At 43.4% G+C, this 20,286-nt stretch overlaps 1 protein-coding gene across 1 annotated transcript; it reads right to left on the reverse strand.

Annotated features, from left to right (window-relative positions):
• Nucleotides 1-6,618: 6,618 nt before the first annotated feature.
• Nucleotides 6,619-20,282, reverse strand: PAQR9 (progestin and adipoQ receptor family member 9). Its single transcript, XM_079978110.1, has 2 exons — nucleotides 16,995-20,282; nucleotides 6,619-16,940 (listed from the first exon to the last, which is right to left on the reverse strand). Exon 1 carries the CDS (start codon nucleotides 19,898-19,900, stop codon nucleotides 18,527-18,529), a length of 1,374 nt encoding a protein of 457 aa, XP_079834236.1. The 5' UTR covers nucleotides 19,901-20,282; the 3' UTR covers nucleotides 6,619-16,940; nucleotides 16,995-18,526.
• Between the last annotated feature and the right edge of the window lie 4 nt (nucleotides 20,283-20,286).

Consider the following 20,286-nt stretch of genomic DNA (forward strand, 5'->3'; position numbering starts at 1 on the left):
AGACAGAAGGGCAGTTGGTGCAGTGTGGGTGCAGCAGCAAAGACAATCTGATGTTCCTGCCACTGCAAACACACCATGCTGACCTCCGCTCTTGGTTACCAACAGCAACCTCCGCATTGGAAATCCAAGTACAGTGGTACCTCGGGTTAAGTACTTAATTCGTTCCGGAGGTCCGTTCTTAACCTGAAGCACCACTAATGGGGCCTCCTGCTGCTGCCATGCTGCCGGAGCACGATTTCTGCTCTCATCCTGAAGCAAAGTTCTTAACCTGAAGCACTATTTCTGGGTTAGCAGAGTCTGTAACCTGAAGCGTATGTAACCTGAAGTGTATGTAACCCGAGGTACCACTGTAAGCAATTCTGTCCCACCCCACTCGACCAACCGCTGTGGACTTAAGTTGCCTTAGTATTCCAGTCTGTTCTCTTAAAACAAGCACTTTAAAAGTTGAGAGAAACATACCACATATGGCTGCTGTATATATTGTAAGCTACAATTCATATTGAATCACAGAGCATTTTTTTTTTTTTTGGTATTGCTTTGCACTAAAAAAACCTCACAGCCCTAAGTTCTTTTAATGCAAAACTTTAATGCTTTCCCGGTGCATTAAATCTTAAAGGGTGCCCATAGGAAACCCAGTAAAAGCATGAATGTTTAATTCTGATCAGATTAAATTGTGAGTGGAAACTGTATCAGGTCCGCGTAGGTCTGCAGACCTGCTTCGTCTATTCAATTTGACTCCAAGATATACAGTGCATATTAAGTCATACCGAGTGTAATGGAAACCCTTTATGCTATTCTGCGAGGAAGTTCCTGTTCTATTCTTCAACTTTTGCAATGTTTATGACTAGCCTTCCCCAACCTGGTCCCCTCCAGATGCTGCTGGACTCCAAGTCCCATCAGCCACAGTCAGCATAGCCAATGCCCAGGGATGATGGGAGTTGTAGTTCAAAAAAATGGATAAAAGGATCAGCAGGAGTAGCAAAGCAAGGATGGCACAAGAACCTTGGTACCATTGTCCCAGTTGATACCATAGTTTAGGAGGCACATGCCTCACACCCATGCACTTCTTGGTTTTTTTGGCAACCATTACTAAAGAAAGGGACGCGGGTGGCACTGTGGGTTAAAACACAGAGCCTAGGACTTGCCGATCAGAAGGTCGGCGGTTCGAATCCCCATGATGGAGTGAGCTCCCGTTGTTCGGTCCCTGCTCCTGCCAACATAGCACATCAAAGTGCAAGTAGATAAATAGGTACTGCTCCAGCGGGAAGGTAAATGGTGTTTCCGTGCGCTGCTCTGGTTCGCCAGCAGTGGCTTAGTCATGCTGGCCACATGACCCGGAAGCTGTACACCGGCTCCCTCGGCCAATAAAGCGAGATGAGCGCCGCAACCCCAGAGTCGGTCATGACTGGACCTAATGGTCAGGGGTCCCTTTACCTTTACATTACTAAAGAAAAATATTGCCTGAATGCAAACTTACAGCCCAGTTCCATACCTGTTTACTTGAAAATTAAGGCCCCCAGCGTTCAGTGGAGCTTTAACACAATTCAGCATACTTGGGATTTCAGGCTCAATTTCTAAGATGTGCAGCAATCCTGTATGGAGGTTATATTATTAGGAACCTCCTCTTGGTGGACAAAATGGATGGTAAAACTACCTCAAAAGTATGGATGGAGAACAAATCATCATCATCATCATCATCGTCATAGTCATCCCAGTTCAGTTCAGTTCATATCTAAAGGCAAACCTACCTAATTTGAACTTCCCAACACAGTTCACTTTCTGAAGCGTAGTCATCCTCCAAAATGAATTTTGCAGTACAACTCTGTTAGGAGATTTTCAGTTAAACGCTGATAACTTTCCATGAAGATTTCTCTTTCTTTCTCTTTCTTTTCTTCTTTTTAACTGACATGGAAACATGAAGAGCTGAACTTTTGGTAGTTTTGAACTGAAGACTGGAATAAATGAAAAACTGAGAGCATCCAAAATTTGGCAGATTTGCCCATCCATACTCATGACACACTTTTTGAATTACCGTATTTTTTGCTCTATAAGACTCACTTTTTTCCTCCTGAAAAGTAAGGGGAAATGTGTGTGCGTCTTATGGAGCGAATGCAGGCTGCGCAGCTATCCCAGAAGCCAGAACAGCAAGAGGGATCGCAGCTTTCGCTGCGCAGCGATCCCTCTTGTTGTTCTGGCTTCTGAGATTCAGAATATTTTTTTTCTTGTTTTCCTCTTCCAAAAGCTAGGTGCGTCTTATGGTCTGATGCGTCTTATAGAGCGAAAAATACGGTATATGTTCAACCTGTCCCTAACGCCAAGATAAGATACTATACTACCATTTTGCTCTTGGTGTACAATAACTTGTGTACAAGAAGTAATTGCTTGGTGAGCTCTATACTGGCCCATCAATCAGGAACTACCGTATTTTTCCATCTATGAGACGCCCCCATGTATAAGACACCCCCTATTTGGGGGGACTCTGATTTAAGAAAATGGGGGGAGATCTATCCATGTATAAGATGCCCCAAATTTTGGATATTATTTTTTAGGGGGAAAACCTAGTCTTATACACGGAAAAATGCGGTACTTCCTACCCAAGGCATAAAATGTTTTGCAGAACAGGACCCAGACTAATCTTCCTTAATACATTGCAATCCAGAAGCACCTGGATAATGAACCAATCCTCTCCAGAGTGCCAAGCAATACACAGCTGAAGATTTAGCTTACTTTCTGGTACTGCTACACATGGAGACCAAGGCGAGCAAGTCATTATTGATGTCCTTAGTAAGAAATAATAATAATAATAATAATAATAATAATAATAATAATAATAATAATAATTTATTTATACTCCACTCTTCCTGGTTCAGAAAACAGGGCTCAGGGGGGGCTAACAACAAATTTAAAACACTTAATTGATGCAACAAAAAACAGCATAAAATACAATATAAAACGGGAATAACAATAAATTCAGAATTCAAAAATCAATTTAGGGGGAAAATCCATCCAATAAACATTAGATGATCACCAGGGCTAGCTGGCTAAATTAGTCCTATTTGGGCCAGCAGGGAGACCAGGAGTGAATTAGCTGTGGGATCCAGAGTGGGTAATCTTCAAAATTCAATTCTTCCAGGGAAATACCATTTTTTTAATTGTACTTTATAGTGTGGAAGGCAATCCCCTTTCTTTGCCTTTTGCAAGTCACTACTGTGACAAATGACATGACGGGGGGGAAATGACCACAACTGACACTGGTGTACTGACAACTCAGGAGCAACGCAGTACAACATGGTAAATACCTAATTTACCACAGCAGGAGCTTGCAGATACATACCAGTGAATAAAAAGTATGATGCGCTATTTGGTTAGCTCTCATCTGTCTTAGTGTGGGCCCCAAAGATAACAAGTGTTTGATCTTTCCAGACTTAAACAAACGGCTGTCACTTACATAGATGGTGGTTTCTCTGACATACAGTGGTACCTCGGGTTAAGAACTTAATTTGTTCTGGAGGTCCGTTCTTAACCTGAAACTGTTCTTAACCTGAGGTACAACTTTAGCTAATGGGGCCTCCCGCTGTCGCTGTTCTCATCCTGAAGCAAAGTTCTTAACCTGAGGTACTATTTCTCGGTTAGCGGAGTCTGTAACCTGAAGTGTCTGTAACCTGAAACGCCTATAACCTGAGGTACCACGGTACTAGTGCTTTTCTATAGAATAGTAATTATCTTAGATTAACAGCAAATTTACTGCTATTAATCTCACCCACATGATATATGGTAGGGTAGAGGCCCTGTGCCCCACCCACCTCAATATTGTTGGACTGTAGTTTCATCATCCTTGACCATTAGCAATGCGGCTGGCACTGATGGGAGATAGAGTCCAGCAACATATGGAGAGTCACAGGTTCCCCATTCCTGAAGTATGCACCAGACCTCGTGTGTCTCAACATTCCCAAAAGTATGCTTAATTGGGACTGGGGACAGGCCTTTTTCATACTGAGCCATACTGAGGCTCTGGAACAGCCTCCTGAGAGAGGCTCCTTTTGCTCTCCTTAATGTGGACAGCTAAAATCTCTTATACCGTAAATGATTTATATATCCCACCTACATGTATATCCCAATTTTCCTTCAATAATCTTAAGATGTGCATAGTCTTTCCTACTTTACATTCACAACAACCCTGCAATGTAGGTTAGGCTGAGAGAGAGCAACTGGCCAAGGTTACCTGGTGAGCTTCATGGCTGAGTGGCGATTTCTCTCACACCTGAGTCCAATACTGGCTCTCCTGCCCTGATCTATTTTAAACTTGCAATTCTGTATTGGCTTTTACTCCATGAGGATGCCAATTGTCTTAATAGCTGCCTTGTACTTGGTTGTGCTCTGCTCCTTTTAATAATTTTGTTTTACTATATTTGCTTCAGCTTGTCGTTCGTCTCCTTGATCTTCTTAAAAGAAACGTGGAGTATGCGCGCTTTAATGAAGGAATAGATTTAGACACACAAGGCCAAACCTACAATTCTTACACTTGCTTTCATTTCCTGCACACATCCCTTGGTGGAGCGCCACTAAAAGTGAACAATGATTAATTGTGTCACTTAAGATGGCGATCTGTGTTTTTTGTTTTAATGCAACATCAACTTTACCGTGTGTCAAGAGAGGAAGTGAATTAGTGTTGCATTAACAAAACAGGTCACCACCTCAAGTGACATAATTACACTGCCATCTGTACTCAATGGGACTCACTCCCAAAGCAGCAGGTAAAGGCTAACAACTTTGGTGCATGCCTCAATTTTTTAAAAATGAGCTTTGTACATAGCAGCCAGAAGAATGATGCCACATTCAGCACACCCCCGCCTCTCCCTTCCTGTAGAGTTTGTATCTAGAGACAATCATGTTCAACAGGTTCACAGTCAGTTTTCTGCAATTCTATAATTCCAGCAATAGCTATCTCTTCTCTAATGCCGAGCACTCCAGTTTGCCTGTCTTGGCCTGCAGGTTTGTAGAATTAGCATATCTAGAAAGATACTACCTGTATCTTTTGTGACTGGAACAGACACATACCCAGTATATGTGAAGGCAATTTAAGTCACCTGTTACTACAGCACTTCCCTTTTAGAATAGGATGCCTCCTTGATTTCATTCTGCAGCTCAAGACCAGCCTGAACATTTTGATCAGAGGGATGATAGCACACCCCAAAGCCAAAAGGAGGAGCTGGAAAGACAGGTGCAAACATAAAACAGAATATATGGCAGGCTGCCTTCCAACTAGGTGAGAACTCACCTGCTGATTACATGCGCTTTGCAAGTAGGAACACCAATAGAGATTGCAAGGAGATGCGGAGAAGCTCCTGACACAGACTTCTGGCAAGCCTGTGGCACTGATATACAGCCTAGGAGGGCATCTTATGACTCCAGTGTTTAGTCAATTGAGCACAACGACTGTCAATAATAGGTACAAATCAAAACAAGCTCCTTATCACTCCTTAAAAAGGAGGTTGGATCCTTCCTAAGAAACAACTGGCAACAAAACAATGAAAAGAGATGTCTCTGCACAACAAGATGAATGATACTGTACGGAATTTTGCAAAATGTTATGCTTTACCAGTGACCCTCTGGTGTAAAGTGAGCCTCTTGGGTTTGCCGATTGGAAGGTTGATGGTTCGAATCCGTGCGACGGTGGTGAGCTCCTGTTGCTCTGTCCCAGCTTCTGCCAACCTAGCAGTTCGAAAGCATGCCAGTGCAAGTAGATAAATAGGTATCGCTGTGGTGGAAAGGTAAATGGTGTTTCCGTGCGCTCTGGCTTCCGTCGTGATGTTCCACTGCGCCAGAAGCGGTTTAGTCATGTTGCCCACATGACCCAGAAAGCTGTCTGTGGACAAACACCAGCTCCCTTGGCCTGAAGCGAGTTGAGAGTTGCACCCCATAGTTGGCTTTGACTGGACTTAACTGTCCAGGGGTCCTTTACCTTACCTTTTTACCTAAAGCAACCATGATCATCAGGATCTTGCTATCTTCTTGAGCCATGGTAGCTAAAGAGAACGTTTCTGAATATAGTCATGTCCTAAGGACTTATTATTAAGAATATGGTGCCGTGTTGTGCTGACACTGAAGAAATGATAGGGCCCTAACTTTGTCTTGTAATATAATCACTGTAGGACCAGCTAGGCTGATTCTACTGAAATGAAACCACTGACAAAGCGTTCAAGGCTCATCTGTACAACAATGTAGCCTTCTTGAAACTTAACACGTTTCAAAATTGTTCAATTCAATGATGTATGGTTTTCCTTTTTATTTGCTCATATTGGCTAGATCCAGAGAGAGCAATGCTTAAAGTGAGCACAATGAAATCAAAGAGATTCAAATCAGCTAAGACTGATTTGTCCCACTGATTTCAATGGGTCTGCACTGAGCGTGACTAACACCCATTACATCTTCCAGATTGCATCACAGTCTGAGTCTAAGTGACAGTAAAAATGCAGTGAGAACACTTATGTACACATTGCATGGAATCGTTACAGCTGTGAAGGCCACCATTTACATGTAACATGGGAAACAATGGGAACTGCGGTGCAGCAGATCTAATAATGTTCATAAGCAAATTTCACAAGTTGATCTAAAAGCTGATTTCAGAAACAGTTTTATTTGGATTTCTTTACTTCCCCCCTTTCTGCCAAAAAATGTACAGTACCTTGATTTTACAATATAATTAGCAACCAAGACTTTTAAGAACAAATCCTTTAAAAAGCAAACAAGCAAACACAGAAGATTAAAATAAACGCCTGCACTTTGCTATCTTCATTTTCACAGGCATCATCGTAACAAAACCCTGTGGCAAGAACAAGTGCTCAACACACCAGCAGGTACAAGGATATCCCTAACAAATTCCATTCAATAAACTCTTAAATACAGCAGCAAACTCAGAAATATGAACTCATAGTGGGATGTACAAGGTAGGCCTTTTAACCATGGAGTTCCTTCACTGGTAGCCCAAGGGGAAATTGTTGCCCATTGGATCAGACAAGAACCCCCCAGAAATGAACAGACATTGACACAGTACACATATCTCCTTCTCCCTCCTGTAATAGAAAAGGGATGGAAGGAGAGCTGCAAGGTTGATAAAGAGAGACTGGAAAGTGACTGGAGAAGGATTTTTTTTTCCATTGCAGCCATCAACCAGGGAGACTATAAGTAGCTTCCATGGCACCTGATTTAAGGCTCTTGAAGGTGGCTGAATGAAGGTCTCTTATTTCAGCTTCCCAGCCTCAAAAACACAGTGCAACTTTATTTGGCCCAGTTCTGGGGACACACCTCCCCTCCTCTTTTTTGCCACCCTGCAAGGAGGCAGAGGGAAAGAATGCATGCAAGGAAAAGGTGCATAGCCCCGAATCCATGGCAGGCCACCAAGGAAGCAGTTGTTCAGTGGCTGCTCTTGTTTCACCTGAACACACTACTTGGAAGTGGTATTAGACAGCATAACAGCAAGCTGTGCATCCTCTGTCCCTGCTTATGTGAACAGGGGAACCACCACATCTCTCCTGGGTGTGCGCATGTCTATGAGCTGTACCTGTATTAGCAGCACATCAACCTCTTTTTAAGTGAGATACACAGTCCCCCGCTGTGCCTGATATTTTGAACTATGTTGCACCAGGTCTCCATAAATTCGACAATGAATTACTCAAGCCTACCCCAGGGCAGGGCAATAGGCACCCTGTTCAAATATGCTGTTTCTACTTTAACATTTCCACTGAAGGGAGAGTTTCTACTTCCAGGGAGATGCTGACATATAAGTGCTTCCAAACAAGTGAGCTATATTCATCTGGGCTCACCTCTTTTACCCCCTCCCCAAAATTATTGGGTTCGTCGGGTGACAACAGCAGAAAACAGCTATTTTTGCAGTTTGCATCCTGGCTGTGGAATGGTCTCCCTAGAATGACTTGCCTAGTGCCCACTTTGTGGTCCTTTTGGGCCAAGACCCTTTTATTTTCCTAGTCCTTCGACTCTTACATTTTAAAATCTAAAATTTATTTCTTGGTGAGGATTTGTTATACTGATTTTGTACTCCTGGTTTATATATTTTTTTGTTTGCACTTGCATTTTACTGTTATTAAAAGCCATCCAGAAAACTCTGTTATTGGGTAGCATACAAATATTGTGAACGAATGAATAAGTAAATACATTCAGCTACACTTCTGAATTGACTCTAAAAACCAAAATCCCATTCTGCAGCAAGTGTGATTGCAGTTTATGCCTCTATTAGCAATCTTTCTAGGGAGATACACTACCACAACTTCTGAAAATAAAATTGGCCTTAAAGAATACATAGGTGCTGGAGTTATCTCTCTTACTCTGTGCAAGTTATGTTGGGCAGCTCCCAACAGAAGGACCGAGAAGGAAAAATTCTCAGTAGGCTGTTATCAACAAGCAACACATGGGAGAGAAAGAGATCTGCATTTTTATAAGATCGAGTACTTACAGGCACACCCCGGCTCTTTAAAAACCAAAGACAGCAAAAATAAATTACATAATACCCAAGAATAAAATAATATAAATACCCAGTGGAAGTTACTGAGAATTAACTGGCTTTAATCCAAACTCTTCTCTTTAAACTGGCTGAAGCACAGACTGCCCTTCAAATTTATCCAGATCTGATTACCACCACTCATCAAGTAAGTCCCTAGATGTATTTTGTCTGCCTCACTTACTCAGATGTACCATTCAGAAAAGTAGTTTCAAAAAGAGGACCACGAGGGTTGGGAAAGGGATAGAGTCTTTGAAGCTACAATTTTGTGGGGAGTCAGCTCCACTGGACTGTGAATAATTTTATCTGAAGTAACATTATTACATCTGGGGAACACTGCAGTCATTTCAGTGTGTAACTGTACCTTGTGTTTCACTCTGAAAGGTGAAACAACACTGTACCAGCGTTGCACCAAAACAAATACAACAATATAAAACCAATGAGAATTTTCCCTATTTATTTTCACTGGCAGACGGCAGGACAGACGGTGACTTTTTTCTAAGCATGTACTAAAGGTAAATTCTGGGCAAAGCAATAAATATTTTCAAAAGAAACATGTTTGCCTTACCCCTCTCTTGCAATTCTGTATTCTGTTGTAAAGACACTTTGCTGTTCACACCATACCTGGGTAAGGCATTTTGGTAAAGACAATGAGAATTTGCAGTGCAATCCTAACCCTGTCTACTCAGAACTAAGACCCATTGAATTCAATAAGGTTTACTCCCAAGATCATTTCTGAATTTTTTAAACAGAAACTGAACCACAAGTGGAAGGGTTTGCAAATGTTTGTTTGTTTGTTTAAATCTTACAGGCATAAATGCTTCTTCTACAGATGAGAAAATGAACCACCAGAAGTAAACAACACTCTTAGTGTCAAACACTCCATTAGTTCTTTCTGCATTGCTTTCAAAGTGTTTCGAAGACACTTACTCATAAACATTTCTGATGAGGTAGTTAAGCAAATAATCCCCATTTTATAGATGGAGTAACAGAGAAGGATGACTGAATACATGTCTGGCATAATCCTGTTGACTAAATGGTTCATTCCTATGCACAATCAATGGAACTTAATTTTTTGGGGGGGTCTTAATTCCCCAGTGAGGACAACAAAACTGCATTTCAAAAACATGAGCAATCTAGACAAAGTTAAGCACTACAACATACTGTTTATTTCTCTGAGCGTTAATCAAGCATGTGCTTGAAATCGGCAGCACTTTAAAAAGTGCCGAAGCTTTGCTGGATTGCACCACAAAGCCACGACCACAGTGCCCCAACATGGCATCAGCAGCTGGAAGATACCCAAGACTCAAATAAGCCCTGTTTCCCCCTCCCCACATTCATATACAAAGCTCTACACCAAGAATGAGGAACCTGTGGCCTTCCTGACCTTGTTGGACAACAACTCCCATCATCTCTGACCATTAGCCATGCTGGCAGAAGCAGATGGGTGTTGCATTCTAACAACACCTGGAGGGCTCCAGGCTTTTTGTTCTGCTTTCTGCCCATGGTTGAACCAGATTGTGTCCCAAGTGTTTATGGTGAAGTTCTTAATTACATTTTCTTCTTATGAAAAACTTGTGAATGACTATACTGACTGCTGGCAACCAAACTGGAATTAGAATCCAGGTGCAACTTTAATTCTCAGCTCTGTGCTCCAACAACTTAAGCAGGAAACTGTAACGTGCATAACTGGGCAATTACTGTGTGCATGATGCCTTGCTTGTAAGGCAGGGGTGTGCATCCTGTGATCCTCCAGATATTGTTGGACTACAATTCCCATCGTCCCTGACCACTAGCCACATTGGCTGGGGCTGATGGGAGTTGGAGTCACTCAACAACATCCTGCTGTAAGGCATGTGGACAACAACCAAATGATTTTAGCTAGTTTCAAAGTACAACGTCCCCATACAATTTTGCCAGGAGGAATACTATACTAAGATGGCTTTTACTGATTCAGACACAGAAAATAGTCAAGTTACAGTTCTGTTGGAATGGCTAACTAGGTGGGAGTCTGAACATGGGAAAATAAGTTCAAAAGAAGCTCAACATGAGTAAGGCAGAATGGTAACATTTTTGGTCTGCCTGCTCCATTTCTACATATTAAACATGGAGAATTGTGGATTCACAACCTTTTCTGTGGCCTCTCAACTTGAAAATGTTATCCTCAGAAAGGGATGAATATTTTGATGCCAGTCCTAAGGATACCTTTCTTTGAAAAAGTGCAGCTGATGAAATGGACTGTGGTCTTTGAAAATTTATGCTGTAATAAATTTGTTAGTCTTTAAGGTGCCACAATAATCCGTGATGTTCTCGCTCAGAAGCAAATCCCATTGATTTCAAGGAATCTAATTCTGAATAAATGTGTTGTGAACAGCCCTGAGACCTACGGGTATACGGCTGTATACAAATTTAATGAATAATAATGATGGTGAACAAATGATTTGAAGTGAACTTTTAGCTGCACTCTTAGGTAGGTACAAATGACATACAAATGAATGTACTCCAGGCCGCACTTTCAGACATTCTATAATATCTAGTATGGTCAACTTGGGACGAAAAATAAACAAACTGAGAACCGGAACATGTTCTGCAGCAACTGGAAACATTATGTTCTCTGTAGAAATCACTATGTTTTGTGGCATATATATCACATAAACTCTCAAACAAAAGAATTTGCCAAAGTCAGCAGGTTTCCCTTGGTATGCACAGCACCTGCCCTTTATAAGTGTGTATAAAGATGCTTTCAGGATAACATCCACTGGTGCACTATTTTACAAAACACAGTTTGTAAGCCTTGTATGGCTTGAGGGCCACATCTGTTCTGGGAAACCTTCCAGGGGCCTCATGCCGGCCCAGAGGCAAAAGTGGTCAGAGAAGCAACTATAAGATTTAACTTTATGCAGTACACTAGTTTCCGCACTCATACACCTTTCTATCTTCCATCCAGACAAACAAGGGGTCGTGATCAGAGTTCAAGATCACATTCCAGCAAAAACACCTGAGGCTGCTGTGAAGCAGGGCTAGCAAGGGGTGTGGCCTGGGAAGAGGAGGTGTGTCAGGGAAGAGGAGTAGCCTGGGGGGCGGAGCCCTGAGGGCTGAATAGGCTTTTAGGGCTGGTCCCTGGATCTGAGAATTCCTACCTACCCCTGGTCTGTTAGGGAATCTTCCATAAAGGGGGTCCATTGCTCAAATACCAATGAACAATGGCCATCCCATTCCCCTACAATGTTTTAGAGAAAGGTGTTGAATCCAGACACATTACAGAAAGGAAGAAATATTCAAAGCTTTGTACAAATCTCTTCCCTAAACAGCCCTCAGTGGCAGAGTTGGTGTCTGGACATAGAATATGTCTACGGATATAATGAATGGCGTCATGCCCTCATACCTATCTGGAGTCGCCTCTTGCTCACAAATAACGTAGCATAGATTTTGCCACTGACTTAAAAAGAAAATGATGGACCTTCATATTATAGCTTTCTCCCCATATTTACGGACAATAAATCATCAATTAGCAAACTATGCCGCCTTTGCTATAGGTGTGCCCTTCAACGGGGCTAAAAGCAAGCATTCAAATACTTGCACCCTAGAATTCCTGCACAGAAATGCGGTAATCGATATCTGAAGCACATATAGCCTTAGCAATGATTTTCAATTAAAAAACGGTGCTCTAACGTGATCTACTTTATCGGCTGTCTTATTATTTCTTGTTATGATATAAACTGGGTTTACACCGCCCTGAAATTCAAATGGGGTGAAGGGCAGTATACAAAGATTTCTAAACAAATATTTGCCTTCTGATAGAGCCAGTAAAAGACATACTGTATAAGCAACCACAAGTAACAACTGACTCCTTAGGTGGACTTGGGATGGTTAGCATGCTTCATATCCATGGATCATGGAACGACTCCCGACTAGGAAAAAGGCTGTTAAGTCTCTAGGTGGAAAGAGTAGTAAAGTAAGTAGCTGTAAGAACAGCTAACACCATATCAGCACCATAAGCTTTTATCTGTAATTGAGATATATATAGAAGCCATCACATGGTCTAAATATCAAATGTATTTTTACCGTTCGCCACGGCCTTTCTGACATTGCTTTGCAGGACGCCCCTTACGATGTAACTAGTAAGCACAAAAAGCAAAACAAAAAACCCGCCCGCTACTCATTATACTGTATAAACCTCTTTTCAGATTTAAATTGGACTCTGAGGTTTCTCATAGCAGTGAGAGTGTTAACTCCTTGACTTTTCCATTTTCCAGTGCCTTTCTTAATTGCCGAACTCGATGCTCTAATGGCCTCTCCTGGAGAAATGCTTCGGATAAATTATTTATTTTGAAGGCTGGGTGAGTCATTTTGGGGGCAAATCATTAAAACAATTATGTTGTTCTGGATGAATTTCACCCCAACAACAACATTTATTTTTAGCAAGCCCATGTCAGATTCACTGTGCCGTATACGCGGAATATGTGCAGAATATGATAAAAGGTTAAAACCTGCAGCTGCTCCTCATTTGGAGAAGAGAAGTGTATGAAACTATACAAAGTCACAGGCTGGGCAGACTTAGCTAAAGAGAAACAAAATGTTGATATATTGCATATAGTGCAATAAACATGTATTTCCCCAGCCAGGCCTTTTTTTCCTTTTTACATAGTGCTTAGCCATAATTGAGACTAATGAAGGTTAAGACCACAAAATATGTACCAAACTAAGGTTTCACATTCTAGTTTGTGGCCTATACTTAATTTATAATTGTACTGATACCTGTGTTATCTTACTGGGCTTGGTGTTTTAAATTGGTTTTAACACCTGTCATTCAACTCATGGCCTGCTATTTGTTGTTTTGATGTGATGACTGTAATTTTCAATAGTTGGTGGTGCTCTCTGTTAGCTGCTCTAGAAACTTCATTGGAGTTGAGGAGTGGAATATATATATGCACATTTAATTTTTTTTATATAAAAAAACCTAATGTATTAAAATGTAACAGTTAGCCATGGTTAAGGAAAACATAACCATGGTTAAGGATTAATCCGGTGCTGATAATCATTCAGTCACCAGGCGAAAATGTTTCTTTATAAATAGGCCTTTGGCTGATTAAACATTCTATGGCCTTTTAAATGTGTTTATGGGAGAAAGGTTATTGCTTTGATTTCTGTGTTCTTGTTTTGTTATGTATTTGTGTTCTCATTTTGTATTTTTACGTTGTGAACCACCCTGTGATCTTCAGATGAAGGGCAGTATACAATTTAATAAACAAATATAAATTATAATAAATAAATCTCAGCTCAGTTATCCACAATATGAACAATCCTTTCCCCTCCCCTCACTTAGCCCCTCTGCTCCTAGCTTTTCATGACACACAACTAAACCAGGAGCCCTGTAATTATTCAGTTTCCCATTTTGCCCAAACCTGAAAACAATAATTATTCGCTGCAGAACAAGTCAGGATATTAAACCAACTTCAAATTATGGTTTAATATCCTAGAAGCTGGCAACCATAGCTTCCCAGTTTGGATTAAATGGGAAACTATGGTTGGCTGAAGAGTTCCTGGTTTGTTTGCTTGCTCTGCCGCAGGCGTAGGCAAAAAATTGTTCATCTTGGCTTATTAAGCAGAACCCAACCATTCTATCTGCATGGGAGGGCCTCAGTGTTCTAGTCTTATCTGTGATTTGATGATCTAAGAGAAGAGTACCAGGAACAATCCACTAACAAATGATACCATTTATTTCCAGTGGAGAAAACCAATGGTTTGCCACCTAAACTTCCTAGTATAATATCCTTGCATTATATAGTACCATACCACTATGTCATGACAATTATTGTCACGATTTGCTCGGATTATGTTATCTCCCCCTCTGGAAAAAATACTGCCTTGCTTACAGGCTTAAAATGATATGAGTACTGACAGAATGTCTGGTCAAGAATAAAAGCAACTGTTCATCACAGAACAACTTTTGAATTGAAATACCCTGAACTGCTCTAGAATTTATTCATTAAGGGGGTGGGGGTGCTCTTTATCCATACATCTAACAGGAAACTGAAAAAAACAGAGTCACCTAAAAAAACCCACCTTCGGATTATCCTGAAATTAGGTGACTCTTAATGCCCATGTATGACTGCACAATGTTGAATTAGGAAATAGCAGAGGAACAGAGAAAGAGTATAGAATGACAATTTTACTTCACCTAAGTTCCTGACAAATAGTTCACTCTTCCAAGTTGATCCTGATGTTTTCCTTACATTTTAAAGTATTCAGTTTAGGCCAACCCACAATACGTGTTGTTTCTGCTATCAAAATTCAAGGCCACCACTACATGATAAGGCTACTTATCATGCCTACTAACCAAAATGGCTATGTTGTCAATATGGGAGTCTGAATATGAGTTGGTGGAAATTACAAGAGGGGAGAGAGTGTTGTTGTGCATCCCATAGGGATCTAGTTGACCATCGAGAGAATGGGATAGTGGACTAGATGGGCCTTTGGCCTGATCCAGCAGGGCTTTTTTATGTTCTTATGTAGGATTATGGATCACAGAGGGGTAGCTGTGCTAGTTCATTATAGTAAAAAATAAAAAATCATTTAGTATTGTGGCATCAAAAAGACTAACAGGTATATTGTAGCATAAGGTTTTGTGAACTGGAACCCATCATCACACACACAAAGAGGTATCTTCAGTTGGTAGATTTTTCTACAGTCATACCCAGAGGTACAGAGGATGCAAAATAGTAAACAGTGGAGCCCAAAGGCCATGAAATTCAACAGTCAGTAATGTTTCCATGAAAAGCTCAGGTGTATGCAAAATAAGCACAGTGACCACTCCCAACTGCAGTAATGCTCTGTGCTTTGCTATGCTAATTCAAAGCCCAGGGTGGAAGAGAAAGATTTGTTTCCAATTTGACTCTTAAAATAATTGATTCAAACTGCTTGTATATTCAAATTTGGCATTTCTGTGCTGGAACCTCCCTTGGAAAGTTTTTTGGTTTTGGAGTGCAGTGATTTTCCTGTAAGCAGCAGTGTGTTCTGGGAGAGTGAAATGTTCTGCTGTTTTCTTTTTAATGTCTGATGTACACAGACTTTGGGCAAAGACTGACCTGTTTGGGTTAGGCAAGACAGCAAAAGGGTGTTTGTTTGTAAGCAAGGAGAGGCCTCTACCCAAAGGCCTGCAAGATGATGGATGCCCACGTCGGACAATGATATTCCTTTTCATAGGTCCTGTGGCTGGTTTGATCTCTTAAGAGTTCCCTTACCAGCAACAGGACAACTAGTGAGACACACACCTGAGGAACCAGACTCTGCAACAAACCTAGACTATATCAATTTGAGGTAATAACATTACACAATATAACATTACCCAACAAGAAGGTAACAACATTACACAAGGCCACTCTGTCAGGGACTCATTCACCTGCTCCTCTCTGAACTGGATATATGCAGTGACCTGCAAACAATGTCTTTTTGCTGTCTACCTGGGACAAACTGGAACAGACACAAATCTGACACAAAAAACGGGGAAGCTCACAAACCAGGGAGAGAACATTCCAATCCTCTCTTCTGGAAACTTGCCTCCTTTAAGCAGGCAATTGGGACCTTCCTCTTTAGACAAGTGTTTTGTTATTTGTTCGGCTTAGTTGTTTAATTGTTCCTCACTTTTACGATTGTAGTTGTGCTGTTGTTTTAAAACTGTATCCGTTCTTTGAGAATCACAATGATCAAAAGCATAAATAAACAAATAAATAAATCACCCAGGACACCGCTGTTGATAACAGACAGCTGATGAACAGAACAATTTCAATAGGAGCCCCCGGTGTAAAACTGCCAAACTATAATTGCTTGTAGGAGTCTGATTTTATTCATTTAGGGCTTGACTCTACCCAAGGTTCTCTCCAACACTATGGGTATTCAAATTAGCACAGGAAAGCTAAGATTATAATCAATTACTGGCATTGTGAGTGGTCACTGTGCTGAGTTTGCACAGAAATGGCACAGCATGTCTTGCCCACAGTTCAGGTTGTTCTTTGCTGTGCTGCTTATGATCCCATCACTGCCCCCAGTTTGTGTGTGTGTGTGTGTGTGTGTGTGTGTGTGTGTGTGTGTGTGTGTGTTATATTCCAACTGAGGAAACACTTCATGCACCTGATGAAATGGGTTCTAGTCCATAAAAGCTTATTATTGTAGGTTTCTAAATGCTGGTTTTTCTTCTTGGAATAGGAATCATGGACCAGTGCTTTGTTTACTTCCACAACTCTCCTGAAACAGTACAGTTGCGGATTTTCTCTCTGTGCCTCTGAGCTTTTATTTTCATAAGTTTTACCGATGATTTGTTTACACAATCAAAATTCAGAAGTAGTCCCCCCCCCCCGAGTTATAGTCCTGAGATAACAGTTGCTATAAACGTGAACATAAAATTTTCAGCATCTTTCATGAAACACTTCCTTGTCATCTATCCTGGGACATCCACATATTTTTCTATGAAACTGTAAACTTGACCAAGAGGTGTAACAACCCTGCCACTATCATATAGCACAGGAGGTGATAAAAGAACTTGCCATTGGATTGTTGTAAAGCTCTCTTTCAGCTCAACTCTGCCATACCCTCCCTGGGTATGTATGTATGTATGTATGTATGTATGTAAGCAAATCAGAAAGTTTGTTCTGTGGCTGTTATGCCAGGATAACTAATAGTGCAATCATATTCTGACACGTTAATAAACTCACTGGTGATTTGGTCCTGTATTTAGTGCTACTTTTTCTAGGATGTACTGAAACTATGTTAGTTCTAAAGTGAACAACTCCTTCAGCTATACTTTCGGCTTACGTGCCATTTATATAAATGTGCACCCTTCACAACTGTCAAGACATGCATATTTTGTAAATGGGCACCAGAACCAGAGTACAGTCGTACCTTGGAAGTCAAATGGAATCCGTTCCGGAAGTCCGTTCGACTTCCAAAACATTCGAAAACTGAAGTGCGGCTTCTGATTGGCTGCAGGAAGCTCTTGCAGCCAATCGGAAGCCAGGGAAGCCCCGTCGGATTTTCGGCTTCCAAAAGAACGTTTGAAAACCGGAACAGTCACTTCCGAGTTTCGATCGTTCGGGAGCCAAAACATTCGACTCACAAGGCATTCTGTATAAAGGTACGACTGTATAAAGAATTTTGCAAGAGGCGGGTTTTATGTGTAGAGGTTGGGCTGGCTATGTTCCCTGCTCACCTTTTGTTTCTCACAGTTTAACCAACAGCTTCTGATCAAATTATAACCCAGTTCCACTATAGTTCACAGTTACTTAAAGGTATTTCTATACAGAAGTTTTAAGTACTGCATTTGCCTTGGGGCCAAGGCAAGTTAATGCAAAAAGAAACAGAACTCAATCTGCTTGTGTTGAAAACCAAGTTCCAGTGCATATGACTTCAAAATACTTTAACAGAAAATGCACACACACATCCTTGAGTGCATCATGTGCATTATCTGATTTTAAATCTCAACAGTTCGTCAGTGCAGGCCTAGCATATATTGCTAATTGAAATAACATCTCCTAGACAGTCTGAAATCAGTAGATAGCATTCATATGGTCCATGCATATTGTTCCCCTGAAACCTTGATCCTAGGCACATTAGTTGAAAGTAAGACGGTGCGGCTTGCTTTCAAAAAATTTACTGAGGATCAAATTGTAGGAGAGTTCAAGAAAGGGTCCTAAATGGCTTTTCTTTGTATCCTAAGCAGCAATAAATAAGAGTAAGTTGTATACAGTGATGCGGCTCGAGCGCCTTTTTCTAAAATCTAAATTTGTTTCCAGAGAAACAGAAGTGTTCATTTTCTCCTAAGGAGTTCAGTGCTTGATTTGGACGAATTCAGTGCTCTTCTTAGCACCTTTCTCTGAAAGGTACTAGGGCTTCTTAGAGAGTCAACCTCCTTAAGTTTTTCTGCGGCAAGCCAGCAAAATAAAATATTTTTTAAAAAAATACCCTCCGGGCGATTGAAATGGAGACCTGCAACAGAAACCGTAAGGGGAGGCTACCTCAATCGTGTTTGCAGGCTTCGGGGACGTTGAGAAACTTCCTGATGACCAGGCCCAGGCACAGTATCAAGAGCAGCATGTAGCCCACCGTGCCCGCGAAGGTGGGCGAGGCGGGCGCGTGCCCTTGCAGGAACTGCTGCAGGCCTTCCTCGACGTAGAAGAGCTGGTCGTAGATGCTGAGGAAGGTGAAGATGTGGAAGAGCTGGTGGCTGTGGCCGATGATGTCGAAGAGGCCCGGCTGGATGCGCTCGGGGATCTTGCTGACGTTGAAGAAGGCGGCCACCAGCAGCCAGAAGTAGCGGCGGTAGAAGTGGACGAAGAGCGTGGGGTTGTGGCCCTGCAGGTCGAAGAGGAGGCTCTCCAGCATGATGGGGCAGGCCATGCTGAGCGGCATGACGAAGACGAAGGTGCGGATGGCGAAGGGGTAGGCGCAAAACTCGGAGCGGCTCTTGCAGCAGGCCACGGTGCAGGCCACGGCCAGCGCGAAGGCCACGGGCAGCACCAGCGCGCTGTAGGCGGCCAGCGGCGCGCTGCAGTCCACGTGCCAGCCCAGGCGCTGCTGCAGGTAGCGGCTGAGCGCGCGGGGCTCCAGCAGGCTGAGGCCCGGCAGCAGGTAGTAGTAGTAGGCCACGGTGCTGGCGAAGCCGTAGTAGCTGATGGAGGCGTAGTCCAAGTAGAAGAAGGCGGCGCGCAGGCGCAGCGACAGGCAGCTGAACACATGGGCCGTGCAGCTCATGGCGAAGGTGAGCAGCACGCCCGACGCGTAGCACCAGAGCGGCAGCAGCGCCGGGTGGTGGAAGGGCACGTCGCCGGCGCCGCGCAGCAGCAGCAGGCGGCAGAACTTGGCGGCGAAGAGCAGCAGCGGCACGAAGTGCGTCCAGAAGTTGAGCGTCTCGTTGGTGGGCTGCAGCACCGACGCCAGGCACTCCTGCGCCGTGCAGTGCAGGCGCCGGTAGCCCGACAGGATGAAGCACTCCACGAAGTCGTCGGGGACCTCGTCCCAGCGCAGCAGCGGGCCGGGGCCGCCTTCCCGACGAGGCGGCGGCCGGCCCAGGGAGCGGGCAGGCTTGGGCGACGGCGCGGCTCCAGGGGGCGCCTGGCCCTCGTCGGATCCGCCGCCCGCGGGCATCCCGGCGCCCTCCTCCCTCGACGGCTCCCCGGCCTGGGGCTGGAGGAGAGGCCGGCCGCCGGCTGCTGCGTGCCGCTTAGAGAAACAGCAGCCCGAGCCGGGATTGTGATGTAAGCTCACCAAGGCAAAGCCGCTTTCCTTGCTGCTGCTGCTGCTGCTACTGGAGGAGTTGCGGTGGATTTGTGCTTCGCCCGAGCAGCGCCGGCGGCCACCGCCTCCTCCTCCTCCTCTTCCCGCATCATTCATTGCAGCAAGGGCAGGAGGCAGGCAGCAGCAGCAGCAGCAGCAGCAGCCTCGCTCGCCCCCAGCCAACGCGCAGCAGCTCCTGCAGGGAGAAACGGCAGGCGCATCGCCGCGGTAATTCAAGCCCGGCCAGGCACGCCTGGGTCAATTTCTATAGCTCAGCCAGACTCCCCACCCGCTTTCGCCGCGGCTTCGGTTTCTTAACTCCTCTGCGGGGAAAGTTTCCCCTTTCCCAACTGCGCCCTCGGTGCCGCGCGCCGGTTGAATGATTGATGCCCCCGACGCAAGGCATAGACTGCAGTGCCTCTCCGGGAGCACCGATTAATTGCTAAAGCCGGGGATGCCCCGCCCCCGCCGCCGCCGCCGCGTGAGCCCTCCCTCCCTCCCTC

The sequence above is a fragment of the Podarcis cretensis genome (assembly GCF_951804945.1).
Source record: "Podarcis cretensis genome assembly, chromosome: 5".
Lineage (NCBI taxonomy): Eukaryota > Metazoa > Chordata > Lepidosauria > Squamata > Lacertidae > Podarcis > Podarcis cretensis.

Coding starts and splice junctions, on each gene's coding strand:
- PAQR9 (XM_079978110.1), bottom strand. CDS start 19,900: ATGAATGATGCGGGAAGAGGAGGAGGAGGAGGCGGTGGCCGCCGGCGC.